The sequence below is a fragment of the Halictus rubicundus genome, chromosome 2 (assembly GCF_050948215.1).
Source record: "Halictus rubicundus isolate RS-2024b chromosome 2, iyHalRubi1_principal, whole genome shotgun sequence".
NCBI classification, from domain to species: domain Eukaryota; kingdom Metazoa; phylum Arthropoda; class Insecta; order Hymenoptera; family Halictidae; genus Halictus; species Halictus rubicundus.
Window position 1 is genome coordinate 11455013 of NC_135150.1, and position 18024 is coordinate 11473036.

Sequence of the window (18024 nt, forward strand, 5' to 3'; positions counted from 1 at the left end):
AAATTTCAGTCTTTTTCAATCGTTCGTGCATAATGACTAGACTGCGGATTTTTATACAAAATAAACATTTTCCAAGTCAACTGTAAGAAGCACAAATTAAATAAAAATATACTTCGAATTTTAGTGATTTTAATGAGACAGAAATAGTATAACTATATTTCTCTTTAATACTTAAAATCCGCAGTTTAATGACGAGTTCTAAGGAATAATAGTTATAATCTTCCCGCTTTTTATTATCAACTGGTAACATTTCACTTGGCAACTTGGTAACAAAGACTAAAACTTGTATACACCTGGTATAATGTTCGTAATAGAGAAGTTTTTATAGCTTGTGAACTTATTAATCTTTAGACTCCAATATACATAACTCTTCTATTACATAAAACGGTAATTTCGATGAAAAGTAGACGTTTATTAACATAGATGAGATCTTCGTTTTTGCTAGAAAATAATAAATTTAATTTATAAAATTAAACCCAGACCTGGGATCACCGGGTTAAAGGGTTGAAGGTTGTAGATTTCGCAGTTACATGAAAATAGCATAGATTAAAAGGTTTCACGAATAAGAGATAATTTCCTCAAGAAACGAAAATGATCCCTTCCCAAAATATCTGGGTGTCCAATTCAATAATTTGCGGTGTATGAGAAGCGATTTCTGGAACGGAAGTCGATATTTTTACTATCACTTGAAACACTGCAATCTGCCATCGAATGAGCCGCGGAATAGAGTTGCAAAAAGACAATTTATCGCTGCGAACGTTCGGGTCCAACTTCTGAGCGACATGGTTCCTAAAATTCAATAGCGATTGACGTGCCATAAACCTCAAAACGGGACGTAGCCTTCAACAGATCAGCTAGGCGAGCAAACCCCTTGGGCCCGGTGGCCTTCGAGGCCAACTCGTAAAGGGTTTTCACTACCACAAGCGTAGGCGTCAACAGTTAATTTCTCAGCTGATTGGCCAATGATATGCAACTCGATTCGGTATGACAAATACAGTGAATCCGAAAAGTATTTAAATACTACCTTTCCGGTTCTTGAAGAATTGTCGATATTTAAATTGTGACAATTTCGTAAAAACAAATAGTACAACCATAAGCCTGGATTTATTTTAAAGCTTGAAGCCTCTACTTTCGCGAAGCAACGTTCACTTTCCTCCAAGATATTTTTACATAATGTGGCAGATGCAAAACTGAATGATTTTTCCGCAAAATACTGCACAAATTCAAACGTCTCCAAAAGTTTTTCTCGTAAACGAAACTGTCATAGATTTGAGGAGTGAACCATACTTTTCACAACTCCTTAAAAATTGATGTACGACTTTTTTCAGTGCTTCATGGAACAAAAACGAAGATAATGTTTGGTCGTTTGAAGCCCTCAATGCGTAACTTATGCTACTGTAAATTTAGCGGCACACCTCCCGTTCAAAGCTCAATAAAACAACTAAAAACATCGTACAGTAAAGTCTTGATCTAAGGCCAATCCTCGGGTCCGTGCTGTGACATAGATCGTGTAGGGCTATTACTTTCTTGTGACCGCGTCGACCGTGCCGAGCGTAGAAAAAGACAGCGCGTTTCAGCTCGCGTCAATTGAAACCACTAAATACAGTTCAAATTATACTGTGTTTAGTGTCATTTTAATCAGAAAAATTCCACGAATAAATCGGTGAAAGTCCCGTAAGATCGTGTAGCTCCGTACGGCTTAGATCAAGACTTTAACGTATATCAATTTTTCAGGTGTTGTTGTAAAGAGGAAGCTTCAATTTTTAATTCTGTGGTGATTTCAGTCAAGAAACAAAATTTTCAAAGTTTTTGCACACGTTCGAATGTACAGTATTTACGAGGAAAAACGCGTCGTCAATTTCTCGCTTGCTACATCATGGAAAAAATCTTAGAAACAAATGAACGATGGCTTATGGCTTTTAGGTTTAAAACGAGTCTGAATTTGTTGTCGATCATTTTTTACGAAATTATTACAGTTTAAATTAAGGCAATTTTTTGAAAATCGGGTATTTAGCGTTCCCATACTTCTTGAAAGTCTAGTAATTCCAATTTGCCATTTACATTAAAATGTATAGTTTCGAATCACAGTCAATAACATTCATTCACGAATATATATATTTTTATAGTGATACGAAACGGGGATACTTTACCATAAGTATGTGTGAGGACAGTAATCTTCTTATCCACGATAGAATGCGTCATGCACAACAGCGACGCCCAACAATACACGTTGTTCATCACGAGGGGATTAATAATCCTTATTTCGCACGAATCTGTTTTTTAGTCGACAACAAAACTCTGTCACTTCAGTTATAAATTGTCGATCGCCTGAAAAGCGGGGAAAAACGAAAGAGAGAGAGAGAGAGAGAGAGAGAGAGAGAGAGAGAGAGAGTGGGAGAAAGAGAGACAGAGAGAGAGAGAGAGAGAGAGAGAGAGAGAGAGAGAGAGAGAGAGACCCGTGCAGAATGTTTTCCTAATATTACCAACTCAAGTAAAACGCAACACGCGACTAAAAATTTTTGCAGTTATATTAAAAATATATGGAGATTGCACCTGCGACATCCGTGCAACTGTTGACATTTTTCCGATCGAGGTGGGACGTCAAAACAAAAAAATACCCTGGGTGACCCGCAATGAATGAATATATGAAAAATGGAAATGCTTCGTCAAATTAATTATAGAGTTTCCACGTACGTCATTTTTCACCACTATACCGGAATATTACACTAAAATTGTTTGTATTCTTATGCTACATGATAAACAGGTTTTAAAATTATATTGTACCAACAAGTTTCTTGAGTTTGTTTGAGAAACGTCGAATTTTAATAAATTGTATTTTAAGAGAATCGATTCTCGAAGTGAAACAATTTATCTGTGTAAAATAACAATTTCAATATCCCATCTTTATTTTAATATCAAATCTATTTAATATCGTATCTTTATTTTAATATAGTATCTAGTTAATATCTTATCTATTTAAAGTAATATTTAGTAATATACATAAATAATTTCTAAAGATTAATATTATCCCTAACCTAAAAACGATTCTTGAAGATACGAACAAGCATTTTTTTAAGTTTTACAGTTGTACAATATATGTACTTTTAAGCAAAGCATTTATTTTAAAAAGGAGTGCATTAATATCTCCAGAAAAATGTTTAAAATTCACGTTTTTTCAACATCATTAACTCTGTGTAATCTCTTAATATTTCGTAATTAGACTGCGGATTTTATATGTTTATAACAAAAATCAGGTGGTGAAATATGAAACAATAGAAAAATTAAATGTACTTCCGGATATCGATAAAATAGTTTCAATTTACAAGAATTATTTAAAAGAGGAACCAAACTACTTGGCGCCTTTTTTTTTAAATAAGTGCATCTTATTAAAATGATTAAAAGCGGAAATAAATTAGTATTTGCCTCCTATGTCACGAAATCAATGTACAAAAATTTTATTTCGCATATATATCTACTGATAATTACTCTTGGACTGTTTACTGCTCGATGAATCGTGAAATATGAATGACGCTCGAAGTAGAATTGAACAGGATCATCAAAGATCCGCAGTGGCGGTTAATCCTTTGTTACATGATAGAATTTCCGAGAGGGCCGCGGCTCGATAGATGAGAATGATAATGCCCTGTGTTCGGGAAGGCATTAAAGATCAAAGTCGGAATAAAATTATTCATTAGGTGACCGTACAGTAGTCCGGGCGTAGTGGTAAGTTCGATCTAAGGTAGGATTCGCCTAATTTGTTCTTAAGGGATTCTCTGATACATCAGAGACTCTATCGCGCGGACCGGTTAATGGAGAGGAAGGTTATCCTTTGGGACAAAGGGACTTCTCGTTAGGTCGCTCCTTTAACCGTTTCACTAAACTCTCGTGACGTCTTGAGCTTAAAATCCCGTCGGGCTGCTTGTCACTTCTGTACTTTCGGCCGGGGCTAGCTCATCCGTCCTCCTGGCATCTCTGTTCTTCAGTTCATCACACATTCCATTCTGGTAATTGAGAAATCCTCCGAGGAACCTACCGTTTTAGCGGGATTTCCGTATCTCGAACTTCTTCGCTTCGTTTTTCTGCCAGATAATCCTTCCGTTAGGTTTAATCTGTCATTCAGGGTCTCTCAATGAATAAAATTCCACCTTGAGGCTCGCACTCGTGCAGACTCACCTGTCCTTCCCTCATTCATTATCTGACTGCGAATCTTTAGCCGAATGCAACTGTTAGACTATATGTTCAAAATGTCGACAGATGGCGCTGGAGATGCGCGTCTCTGTTGCTTGCCGTTGTTTCGGCGTACAGTTCTTCTTCTTGTCTTCACATATAGACATTAATGTAAATGTTCTTATCCTTCTTATTTTTATGTATTATACATTTTCTTTATCCTTTGTAGTTTGTATTTCTTTATTAAAAGTGTGCTCTAACCTATGGATAGTTAGTATCTGAGTTTTTCATTCCTTAACAGCAACAAAACCTCTGATAATATCAAAAGAATTATGCTTAATTCCCGTTCTTCTGTATCGGTGGCCTCAGTTAAGGAGGTACCATTGAGACCTTACTTTAAGCAATAATATACAGGGTGTCCCAGGAAGAGTGTAGGGAAAAGAAAGGGGCGATTCCTAAGGTAATTATAAGCAAATTTTTCCTTTGCCAATTCGCACCGAAACGCGTTGTTTCCGAGTTATTAACGAAACACATGGGCCAATCAGAGTACAGCTACTACGAACAGATTCCCACTCGGCGACAGGTCCCGCTGAGCACGGCATTGCCGTTGGCCGAGGCAGAATCCGCGTCCGCTGTAGCCATGCTCTGATTGGTCCGTATTCTTCGTTCACATCTCAAAAACAAAGCGTTTTTGAGCGAATTGGTAAAGGAAAAAGGTGCTTCGAACCACCTCAGGCATCATCCCTTCCTTTTTTTGACACGTGTACAGTGGATCCAAAAAGTGTTTGAACGCTAAATTTCCGGATCTCCAGAAATCAATATTTTCAAACACTTTTTCAAACCCTTTCAAATCAACTTCAATATTGAAGTATAATAATTGTATTGTTACGAAATTTCTTTACGTGGGTGCTGTTAAAGTAATCTTGTTTTCAATTATTCATTCAAGGTCGTGATTCTTTCCTTTCGCTTCGTTTAAAGGTAATATGTAAAACGTGGAGATCCTGAATGCGAAAAAGAAATAATCAAATACAAACGAATATAAACAGAGCATAATTACCTTACGCAGTATTTACTTTGTATAATGTATGCAGCAGAAACTGTTTTAATATACGGAATGTAAATGACATACATGCTTTTGGAATCCTTGCATGTAGTTCCATACTCGTTATCATTTTCGATGCATAGAAAACGTAGGTATGCCTACCACTACATTTCTCGGTTGCGACAGTTTTTCGAGGTCTCTGTCTGTAACCTTCATACATTTATAATTCCTTTTTACGCGGCTATGGTCTTTCTATTAAGATTTTGTTTATGATTTTTGAAAAAGGGGAATGAAAGGGTTAATTATTGACTTCGGATTTCTATGCAAAATAAGAGACGATATAAAAAGTTGTTATTTTTCTTAATAGTTTTAATAATTTGAAAATAATACAACATGCTCTTAAATTCCTTCCATTTGTTCTGTTTTTAGTATTTTGTAATTTGATCTCTCATTTTTATCATAAATGCACAAAAGCCGCAGTCTGTATTCTTATGAACAATTTATTATTTTTATTATTTATTCATTCGGGAATACCTTAACCAAACTATTTGTAACTTTCTAATTATAAAGAATTAAAAAGTTCAAAACTTTTGAAGAATCTTAGCCAATTTTTAATTTTTATGCTTTGGATTTTAGCCTGTAAATTTTTATCAATAGTAAATCTTTGACAAGTAATTATAATAAAGACGATAAATATAATTTTATTGTTCAAGAAAAATGTTTCTATTTCTATCTCTATCGTATAATCGTTTTAGTAGATTGATTTAAATAAATTTATTTCAGTGCTTCATGCAAGAGCACGAAAATTTTAGTAGAAAGTGAATAAACTAATGTGTGTAATGGGAATTATGTGAATCGTGTAGAATGCATGGCAACATTGCTAAAGACCATCTATTTTCCATAGATTTTACAATGCTCTCTTGATGCAATAAAGGAAACGGAATAGATGGTTCCAGCAAATATCATGTTCCAACAAATATTTATTGCTCATTGGCGGAGGCGGAAGGAGTGCTCCTTTATATAAAATATTGTTCACAATTAGGTCAGTTAAAGACGGCAATAGAAGAGAAACGAGCGTCATTAGTTCCAGAAAATAAGTTGTTTTCCACTACGGTAATGCCAGACGATATATTTCATCGACAATGCGACAGAAACCATTACAGTTTAGTTGGGATATATTAATTCATTTACCATAGCCTGATAGATCCTGTTTTTGTTTATTGTGGACTGTGCAATACGTTCTGTTCTTAACAGAAAACCTTTTGAACGTAATAAATATGAAAACTCTTAATTAAAGCTGGTACGAATTTTTCAATTATTAAAATGTACAAAAATATTGCTTACTTTGAAAGGATTAATTAGTAACATCATATTGATACATGAACAAATTTCAAACCTTTAGATTAACATCTGAAAACGCGAATCAGAAAAATATTCATGCTTTTCATCAATTTCTTTTCATGCAATAAAAAGATTAGTAAATATTAAATTTAAAGAAGTGAAATTACTGTCAATGGTTTATTATACTATGATTTATATACATAGTAATTTTATACTGATATGATTAATTAATAATTTTATACTGGTATGATTAATTAATAATTTTATATTGATATGTGAATAAATTTCAAATGTTTAGATTAATTTTTAAAAATGGGAATTGAAAGGACATTTACATTTTTTATCAATTATATTCGAAGCAATAATAGGATTAATACATATTGAATTCTGAAAAATAAAACTGCTATAAATTGTTAATCATAGTAGTAGTTCTATATATACATAAACATGTATTATAAATGCATCAGATGTTGTTATATCTATTGATCGAGTGTTTCATTAATTGTCATGCATTTTGAAATACAATTTCATAAATATGTATAATTCATAAATACATTTTGACGTTATAACAGAAAGCATAATCAAATTTGTTAGCATGTCGACCGAAAAAAATTTTCAGCATGGTTCCTTATATCCTTATTTCCATTGTCAAACACAAAGTTCCCAGATCCTAATGAATGTTTACGATCGAAGAATAATTAACGGTGTTGTATTACTACAAACATCGCAGTGCTGCATAATGGTAATTACGTTTAAAAATATTATCACAAAAGTCTCGGCGCTCATTTGTTATTGCCCCGTGGTCGTTACATTTACGTTGTTTATTTATGCATGTGAACCGTTCGCGTGTTGCATAATTATACTGGATCCGCCCACAGGATAACACAGCAAACGAAATGTTTTTGTCTACATCAACTGTTCGTATACTATCGCATTAATTGTTCCAGCCGAATATACGATCACCAAAACGCATCGGCGAACGGTTCGCTAAAAATTGAAATCATCGATCATTCAATTTATTCGATCTATTCGTATTTTTCGTGACAATTTCTTTCGTTCATGGAAAATTATTTTTCTAGTACGAGTTACATTTCACGAATACATGAAAAATTATTAAAACTCTCGAAAACACTTTATTAGACAGATCGATGTCACTCAGAAAAGATGACGATGGAAAAATCGAGATTAATTAATACATTAATGAGGAACTGAGTGAACGGAACTGAAACCTGTGATCTTCAGGTTCTTCAATCATCGGAATCCCCTTCCATTTTTCACAGTTTCATAATACTTCAGAAAATCCCGGCTCCACGTTCAAACATTCATATCCACGCTTGATATTAATTTATTTATTTGTTAGTAATCTGGAGACTTAATCAGCTTACGTTTAATCGAAATTTAATATCGGAGTTTCGGGATGGCTGCCACTAATTAAAATATAATAGTTGGTTATTGTATTTTACTTTCGTTGCGATGCATGAGCATGTAATTTCCATGTAAACAGTTATTTGATGAGGGTGTGTCGATCATTACGATAATCGCCGATCTTGGATCGATACGCTATTTAAAATTATTGAAATCATTGTTCCTGAAATTGTCATCACGCGGCAACAAAACCTGATTACAGTGTTTGATTACCTAATTACAAATTCATAGCTGATAAAAGTCCCAGAACTATCCCCACTGCCGCGAGGTATAGTATCTCCTGGCCGATATATGTCCCTGGCTAGACCCGTGTTTTGGACATATATCGAGTAAACACTGTACGTATAAAAGTTCTTTATACAAAATGAAAAGTTTTGCATCAGTTGCAAGACACAGGAGATCGATATAAATTTACATTTTTTCCCAATACTCTCAGTCTTTTAATCTTTATACTGATTCAACTTGCACCTACCCATTCTTGTCAAAAATGCATAAAATCCGGAGTCCACTTATCATAAACGTAAACTGACATGATCAGTGGTTTCTTAAAAGTATTGAAACAATAATACGGGAAAACTTGAATTTCTAAATGTTCACAGCACCTACAGTGAAACCAAAAAGTATTTAAAACATTGAACACTAAATATCTCATTCTCGAGAAATTGTCAGTCGAAATTGACAATCTACCTGTACTCGTTTTACAGATTGAAACCTCTACTTTTGTAAACCATCCGATGATATACCGACTGGGAAACTGACGACACTTTTTCTGGTAAAAAATGTTACAATTTGGAACGTCGCACAGTGGGCCAAAAGCGCCAAAACGTGGCCAAAATGCAAAAAATGAATTTCACGTTAGGGGTATGGCTCTTGCAGTATTGGATTCTCAGGTAATGACTGTATAAGAAGCCGAAGATAAAAAGGCCTTACTACCTATACCTGCTAAATGGTGGGAGTACAAATATTCCATACAGTCGTCTCGCAGTTTCCGTGCAGTGAACTGCGTTGTGAAAAAAAAGGTGTCAAGCTTACAATTTTACGGAAATTGAATTTTTTTTGTGCGTGTACGATGGATGCTGTTCCTGGAAGTAAATACTATACATAATAATAACATTGGATTTATATTAATTAACGTTTGGAATGTATGAAGTGAACGATAATACTTTGTGCACAGATTTTACAAATGTATACTAAAAGTTGTATATTCCACAATATTCCACGGAGATTCTTGTCGAGTCTTGTTTTAGATACTATTATCTAACATTATTTTGAAAAAGTAGCTGCCCTAAACTGCCCCATTCGTAATGCGATTCATTTTTGTGACGCGAAGGTAGTCATAGTACTAGTTTCAAGCATGTTTTCTCGAGAAATTTAGAAGTTATAATAAAATTTGTTAAATAAGCATTGTATGGTTTCACTTATAGAGTTTTCTGATACAACAATTTTTTTTTAACAATAATTTTTTTATTGTTTAAAAAAAATTTTATTTTTCTTTTTGTAATTTTGACATCAGATTCATATTCGCCGGCCCGAAAAATATGGGAATACTAATTTTCAAGGAAGTCCAATAATGTTTTTGGTTACGCATCCGCCATATTGAATCCGCCATTTTGTTTTTTTTGTAATTTTGACATCAGATTTATAATCAGCGACCCGAGAAATCTATGAGTATCAATTTTGAACTAAATTGAAGTACTCCTTCCTATTTTGGCCACGTTTTGGCGCTCTTGGCCCACTGTGCGTCGGTGAAAACATTGAAAAAATTTTTATCGTGATTGAAACTACCATAGATTTAAAGATTGCGATGAATGTTTGAAACTTGATCTACGTTTCTTTCTAGTGTAGCAAAAGTAGACGCTTCGGGCTTTAAAATGAGCCCAAACTCCATATTTTTTATTTTTATTAAGCATTTGAAGAAAAAAAAAAGAAAATATTGAGTTTAGACTCATTTTAAAGCTCGAAGCTTCTACTTTCGAAGACCATCATTAATTTTTTTGTACGATATTTGTGCATGATGTAACACAAACTCAATATTGTACTATATTTTTTAATGAAATAATCTTAGTTCAATTTTTCCTAGGTCAATATTGACAATTCGTGGAGAATCAGAAAAGTATTCAAATCCTTTTTGGATCCATTATATTTGTAATACAGGACGTCGTTATAGATTTGCAGCCGCTTGTGAGAAATATAAAAATTATACGGCATCACGGGGGCAAAAGGTGAATGAAAAGCAGGATATAAATGACGATGTAAAATATGTGAACATGACAGAAGTATAATAAGTTTGATTGTCAGCGTCGGACACCGTATGGTACCAGAGCAGACTGACCATCATATTGGGTTTACGAGAAGCATAACGTACTAGCCTACCTAATCCGTGCTTTAGGGCTGCTTCAAGCTCTGCATATCATAATGACCGCTTAAAATAATGAAACTCCGGACGGAACACTGGCTTACCACGTTTTATGGTATTTTCGTTCTCACCGTGGGCTTATACTCCAACTTTCTACAATACCATAATTTCGCGTAAATAAAACGTGAGACTTGAATTTCATTAGTGCACGAAGTAGCCGCCTGGTTATTGCACAATTCAAACTTGCGTATTAACGCGACCGGGCCTGGCTGCGAAAAATTATCTGCGATTATCCGCGGCCTTTTAACCTGCAACACGCGTTTAGTATGTCCCTGGTTATGGCAGTTTGTACTTCGTTCTCGCCTGGGTCAACGTGCGTGGTAGTACCAGTGCTCGACACAGTAATCAGATACTTTGCACGTTTTTACAGGGTGTAGCATAAGTTTTTACACCCTTTTCATAAGTGGACAGGGAGCACAAAGATAATGAAAAATGTTGTTGTTATGTTAAATATGTTACTTTGAAAAATTTTCAATAAAAAATTATTGAAAAAAATGTTCCATATGTTATGTTACACCCTGTATATGTTGTATATTGAAAGGCAGAAAATGTACACTTTATACACCCTGTATATTGTGTATCATCTCTAGAATAAACGCACAAATATTAGGGTTTTATGATAAATAATAGAAAAGCTATAGAAACATTTGTAAATACAGTTTGTACAGGGTATTACAAAGTACTGAGCTTGGTCAAAAATTTTGACAAAATTAATAGCTTTCTTAATTATACGTTATTAAAATTATATGTATTAAAGGACTAATATTGCATGCATGAAAAGGTTAGCCTCAGAGATTTCATGACTCATAAAATCTGATTTTGGAGTAATTCTTTTACTAACAATAAGATAGAAAACTACCCTTATAGTAAGTAAATCACCCTAAGGGAATAAAATTTTGCCAATTGAGTTAGAATATGATTTCAAACAAATAATCTCATATCTCTGTTAATTATCAGTTATTTGTTACAAACAGATCAATATCAAGCGATGCCCTTAATTTCTGATACTATTTACTACACTCTGAAATTGAAAACATTTACTGTCACCAATGATTAGTTTGTAGGAAAAAATAAAATAATTTTTCGGACTTACAAACAACTGCTATCAATAGTCGAGTTGTTTCTAATAATCTGAGTTTTTTTTCAGAAGTCTCAAAACCAATGGGTATTGGCAGCCGACACAACGCACATAATAACTGTAAGTACTCTCAACGAATTATTCACGGTTGCAAACCAATTTTTTAATTTTACTCGTACAATATTAATTTATTCGTAATTACAATACATCCAAAAAGTATTTGAACCCATTCCCATTCTCGAGAAAATGCCAATATTTGAGCTATGGTAATTTCATTTTAAAAAAAATAGTACAATATTGAGTTTAGATTGATTATTAAGTTCGATGCTTCTACTTTCATCATTAATTTTTTTTTGTAATATGTTTGTGCAAGATATGGCAGGTGAAAAACTGAGGACACGTTTTTGGTCTAAAATACCAAAGTATAAATAAGAAAAAAAAAATTTTTTCCTTAATGAATCTATTACAGATTTGAAGCGGGAATGTATAAAACATAATCTACACCTTTTCTGGGGCTGTTTTATAGAACAAAAATGAGGATCAAATTTGGTCGCCTAAGGCCTTCCAGGTATACCTTATATTATTGCAAATCTAGCGGTACACCTTTCAGTCAAAGCTCGATAAATCGACTAGAAAAAAATCTTAAATCAAGTTTTAAGTATTCGTTGTAAAGGGGATGATTTGATCTTTAAGCCCACGGTATTTTTAGTCACGATAAAAAATTTTCAATGTTTTTACATTCGTTTCAGTCTGCAACATTTTGGACCGAAAACGTGTCCTCATCTTTGCACCTGCTATATCATGCATATGTATCCCAGAAAAAAATGAATGATGATCTGGGATGCTTCGAGCTTTTTTTAGACAGAATGATCATAGTTCAAGTATTGAAAATTTCTCTGGAATCGGAAATTTATTGTTCAAATATTTTTTGGATCCACTGTATGTGCTCTGGGAATACCGGGCACGAACTTTCGCAACGATTTAATATAAATAAGATTTACATTAGAGGCATAAAAATAGGCACTACAACTACGAAATCTAACAACAACAATATTATTAAACGTCGCAGGATATCGACACGAGGGTTAAGTTTGAGAACCAAGAAACGAACAAGGGTTAAAAATTGCACAAACACCTGCAACACGTGCGGTAGCAAATTATGTGCAGCAGGAAGATCCGTCTACTCGTCGAAGCCGATGGGAGGAGAGGTGCGATATTCATCGTCCTGCTCGCAAAGAGCGTAATCTGTTTAAAAAGTCGAATGTCTCCTGATTTACACGCTCGTTCCTGTATTCCCCGAGGGGGTGGCGAGGCCAGGGGTTGGGGGTGCGGGTAGGTCGCGGCACCAGGGAAGATTTGCGACGGAAGAAACTTTTCCGTAAGAAAGATTAAGGTGCTGGCATCCACTCCGCCATATCTTTAAGTTCACTCGTCGCTTCGGTCTTTACGGCGCTTTAAAAAGACACTTTCGTGATACCGGTCCACGCTCGCCGAAACTTCGCGATTAAACTTTTACGGAAATTCGAAATTAATTAGAGGAACCGGAATTTGTTTGTCGATGTAATTACATATAACGAACGTCAAAAAACAGAATCGCTCGGCGGACGTGTCCAGCGGTTTCCCGGTGAAAGTTGCTGAGTTTTAGCCGTTTTCGACATTGTTCCGGAGTCGTTTGAAATAAATCGAAGCTGAAATTTAATCATACTAAAGTTCGGCAGAATTTTCTTGCGGGAGAGATCGAAACGCTCTCTCAGCACTGACAGTATGGCGCACACGAGCTGGAAAGCTGGATTTTTATTCGAGAAGAAGTCAAATGTTTGCGATCTTAGCTCTTGAGGAAATTGATTTTATTGTTCTGTTGTGCGAACGAAATGTGGTTGGACGATTTTGATTTACTTTTTATTAATGAAGCCTTCCGTTCGATTTCCGTGTGCATCCTTTTCATTGTATCTTGGTGGTGTGTGATAATATCAAGGTTTATTAGAAACATACCCTTACTTATGATTAGGCTGCGGATTTTATGCACTTATGATAAAAATTAATAAGCGAGATACGAAACTGTGAAGACATTAAACGAATTTGAAGATGTTAACTAACCGGAATGTTATTTAACTTTTTATTTTGTTATCTTCGTATGAGAAAGCATTGAATTTTGTATTCAAGAACACATTGTGACAAAAATTGCGGAGAATCTGAATAAATCCAATTTTGTCATTTCCGTAAAGCAAGTAGTGGTTTACAAAGCAGATGCCTTTAGTGTTCGATAGATTCAGTGTTATTAGCGCAAATGCTCGACGAACCTTCAAAACTCAATTTCTCCCAAAAACATTTTCAACTTACTTCTTCACCGAGGTTCACTCTTTCTCGAAATTCAAATCGAAAAGCACTACTGTATAGCGTGCTGCAGGAGGAACACTAAAAACTTCGACAGTGTCTTATTGTCGACAGCTGCTCTTACTTTTACAGTCGCGCAAATAAAAATGCGATTGCTCGTGCCTGGAATTAATAAAAATTTTAGAATCGGTCCATCTCCGTTCGAAAATCTTATCCGGGTTTTTCGGCGCGGAATTATTTTTCCCGCGGAACGCGGGGGCTGGAGGGGGGCATTTCGTCGGTTTTTCGCTTCTCTCACTCTCCGCGATGTTCTCCTCCTGCTTTTTTTTTTGTTTTTTAATGCGAATTTTACGACGCGTATTTTCGTGGTACACGCTTTTGCTTTTTATTTGATGGTCGTGAAACATTTCATATGCAACTGTATGAGCGTTCATGGTACGCTAAGCGCACACGCGTGCTCGGTTTTTCACGCACGCACACGTACACGCTCGCTGGTGTGTGTTTTTAACGTGCACTTATACCGAATCTGTTACCAGTGCGCGCGCGCGCTTCTTTTCGCCTGTTCATTTTTGTGCGGTTTTTACCTTTGTCGGATAACAAAGCACAACCAGAATCGTCGCCGCCCGAGTGTTTGTGTTCGACAACGGGCGGCCTGTCGCTCGTTCATTTTCGTTTTCCGACAGGACGGCTGCTTCTGTTAATATTCGAGAAACGAATGGCTGCTTGCATGCACGCACCCTCCATCAGACGATGATAGTCCGCGGAATTTTCGCGACCTTTCTCCCTTGGCGATTACTGGCAGGTCAACCTTTCTCCCTAACCGTTCCTGTTAACCGACGCCGTTAATAAATAACAGGCGCGCACCCATTCGACCCGCACTGTTTCAAATTCTGCTTCGCGGATGTTTGGACTAAGAGAAAACTGTTTGGGTTCTGCATGGTCGTTGTTAGACCATGCATGCTTATAAGTCACTCGCTATTTTTATTCGCACACTTTTAACGGGACGATAACTTTTTTTAAAATTGGACCATACCAGTTGGATTATCAATTCTTTTTTTTTTTTTTTTGTTGAGAAGTTAGAATATTTAGTTCACTGCATGACGCAAAAATGAAATTTTGGAAAAATTGCAATTGGGCGGAATTGCAGAGAAAATACTGAAAGTTGTTTTCTATGACTTTTTTATGTGGGCTTATATTGAAAATTTTTAAAATTTGTCTTGCAGATTTCTGTTAATTCTGTAAACGTAAATTCTGAACATCCTGAAAATGTTAAAAATACGTTTCGCAGATTTCTGTCAATTCTGAAAACGTAAATTCTGAACATTTTGAAAATTTTAAAAATACGTTTTGTAGATTTCTGTCAATTCTCAAAAATGTAAATTCTACACTTTCTGGAAATTTAAAAAATCCGTTTTCTAGATTTGCGTCAATTTTGAAAATGTAAATTCTGAACATCCTGAAAATTTCATCAGAAATCGGTCAACGTTGCGAAGAGCTATATACGTTTAAAGATAATAGAAACATAATATGTGGAGTACGTCGCGTTTATGTTTGTAGAAACAAGTCAGTGGAAATGAACAAATTAATTCGTGGCCCTTTTCTTCCTCTTCATTTACAAGCACTAAAAATGTGTTAAAGACTGAAAAACAATTCCCATTATTTTCCATGCAGTTACTTCATCCGACGGGTAGTTGACGAATCCCGTAACAAATTCTTATTTGAACAAACTTAAAATTGCCTAACCCCGAGGGCTATGAATTAATTTGTACACCTAATATAAAGACAAATTAACGATTCTGTAAACAATGTTATTATAAATTTCCTCATTTTGGTCAGCATTCTCTGTAAACACGAATTTTTAATTAAAGGACACAGTGGGGAATTTCGTTAAACTTTACCTTTTTTATTTTTTGCTGGATTTTTGACTGGAACTTTATGCAAAATAATATCAAAAATTTCGGAAAGTTCACCGCGGCAACAGGGAAAATGTGCTTTTCACACATAATTGTCTGACTGTGGGTAGAAATTCGTTGCAACGCGAGAAAAAAGAAAAGGGTATTTTATTTCGAACTGATATCGAATCCTACGAGTATGCAATATATTTATCCCGACGTTGTTTCTTTCCGGTTCTCTTTTTATTTCAATTAATGGTTCTGCATTTCGTTTACCTAGAGTACATATTAGCAGACACTTAACCGACTCTAGTGGAAGAGCTTAATGGCTCTTGTGATCGGAAGGAAGCAACAAAAAAAAAAGGAAACGTTTATCGGTGTTGCATCGCGCCACAATTTTCAGCCGCTTCACGAGTGCCTCGAGTATACTCATTCGACAACGAAGTGGAAAAAAGGAGAAAAGTAACGGGTCAGACAAATTCGTTGATATTAAATTCTGATCGTACATATATAAAAATTCTTTTCTTATTTCACATATTATAGACTGCGAATTTTTGTGCAATTATTTATTAGTAGACTGTGAATTTTATGCGTTTATGACAGAAATTAATAGGTGAAACAGAAAACTGAAAATGTTAGAATTTAACACTAGAACCACCCAACAGTATTACTTTATGATAGTGACAAGATTATATTTATCTAAATTTTGTACAATGTTTATTATAATAGGGGATTCAATGAAGAAGCTCGTTAAAAAAATTTTTATGAGATTATTTTTATAATTTCAATAATTGTAACAGAAGAAATCAGAAACCAGTGATTTTGAATGGTTTAGTAATTATAGTGTTGAGAACATTGTTACACTTTTTTCGGCTTATTAAAATGATTGAAAGAAATTTAAATACAAATTTATTTAACACTGGATCTATGGAGCACTAAAAATGATATTACTTTATAATAATAAGAATAATGTATTAGGTTGTAACATAAATTGATTATCTCCAATATCTTCTTTTCAATTATTAACATAGTAGAGAAGTACAATCAATCATTGATAAAATCGTCGACTATAAGTATTATAATTTTTATTTTAGTCATGGCCAAATCGTTAAAATTAGAACATATTTATGTTTGTAACTGAACGAACTGTATTTATTTAAATTTTTCACGACTTTTATCACAATATCTCCATAGAAAATGAATTTATTTAAAAATTTATTTGGGCTTCGTAAAATTCGAAAATTGAACTGCAATCTTTAAATACGAATGTTAATATATAGAAATTAATTGACTTGAAATCCCCTCAGGCACAAGCATATTGTAGTGAAACTAATCTTCATGAATCAAGCTAATGTTTGGCTGTAGGCACGCAAATCCACGAACGCATTCTATTATGCAGTTCTATGAGGTAGCAAACAGACTGACGGATGATAGTGGTTATTAAACGCGGATTTTTCGAGTTATATTTTCTAAACAAAAATAGTAAATATTCTGAAACCTTGTAATTCGCATTTTGTACAGATTTGAATAATTTTTTATTTTATTTTGCATAGAGTATTAATTTTGTAGTATTGTTATAGTTTCGTAATTATCGGATAAATTGAAAAATTGTACGGATTTTATTTATTTTAGTTTCGTTTTATTTATTTATTTGTTTCACAACAAACGAAAACTAAAAAATCGATGTAGCTAAGATTCTACTAAAAAATTAATTATTTTAATTAGGACACGTCAATTTGTACAAGTAGCCCTAATAATTCGAGTACCAAAAAGAAAAGAAAAAATTAATATAGCTAGAGTTCTACTTGAAAACTTATTGTCTTCGCATGAAACCAGTGAATTTGTGCGGAACAATCACATGTGTAAATAATTCGATCACTACAATAGATAGATACATGCCTTAAAAATCGAGCTGCAGAACAAACAGATTAATAGATGGTCTGTTATGTTTCACCGCGATCCGGAATCATAGCACAGGAGCTAATTAGCGGAGCATTGCGTGTGTCCAAATTCCCCATATGCCGACAGTAACGAAGAAATTCTATCCGTTCAGAGTTGGCCTTATTTCGAAGCATTGAACCGCGATATCTCTCCGATTCGACGAGAAATGGCGATGCGCGAGAGTGGGAAGAGCTTCGGGAGGGGGTAGTAATAGGGGAGGGCCGAATGGGGTGGAGGGGCATTCGCGGTGCAAACTTTGCTAATTTCTTGAAACTCTGAAACTTCCTTCGGTTACTCGATACTCTTAATTCACTTCTGCGAGTTTAAACATTCTCTCGCATTTAGCCGCAGTACGACGCAGGAATTCAATAAACAAGTTACACGCTGC

The 18024-nt window shown here is 34.8% G+C and overlaps 1 protein-coding gene across 2 annotated transcripts in view; it reads left to right on the top strand.

The window, feature by feature from the left end:
- LOC143365259 (lachesin) overlaps positions 1 to 18024 on the top strand; it is a 195693-nt gene that overhangs the window by 57721 nt on the left and 119948 nt on the right. The window contains exon 2 of one of the 2 annotated variants that reach the window (XM_076805287.1): positions 11539 to 11589. The exons of the other annotated variant lie outside the window; for it this stretch is intronic. Coding sequence (XP_076661402.1) covers positions 11539 to 11589 — 51 coding nt within the window. The remainder of the gene's footprint in view (positions 1 to 11538; positions 11590 to 18024) is intronic. 2 annotated transcript variants of the gene reach the window in all.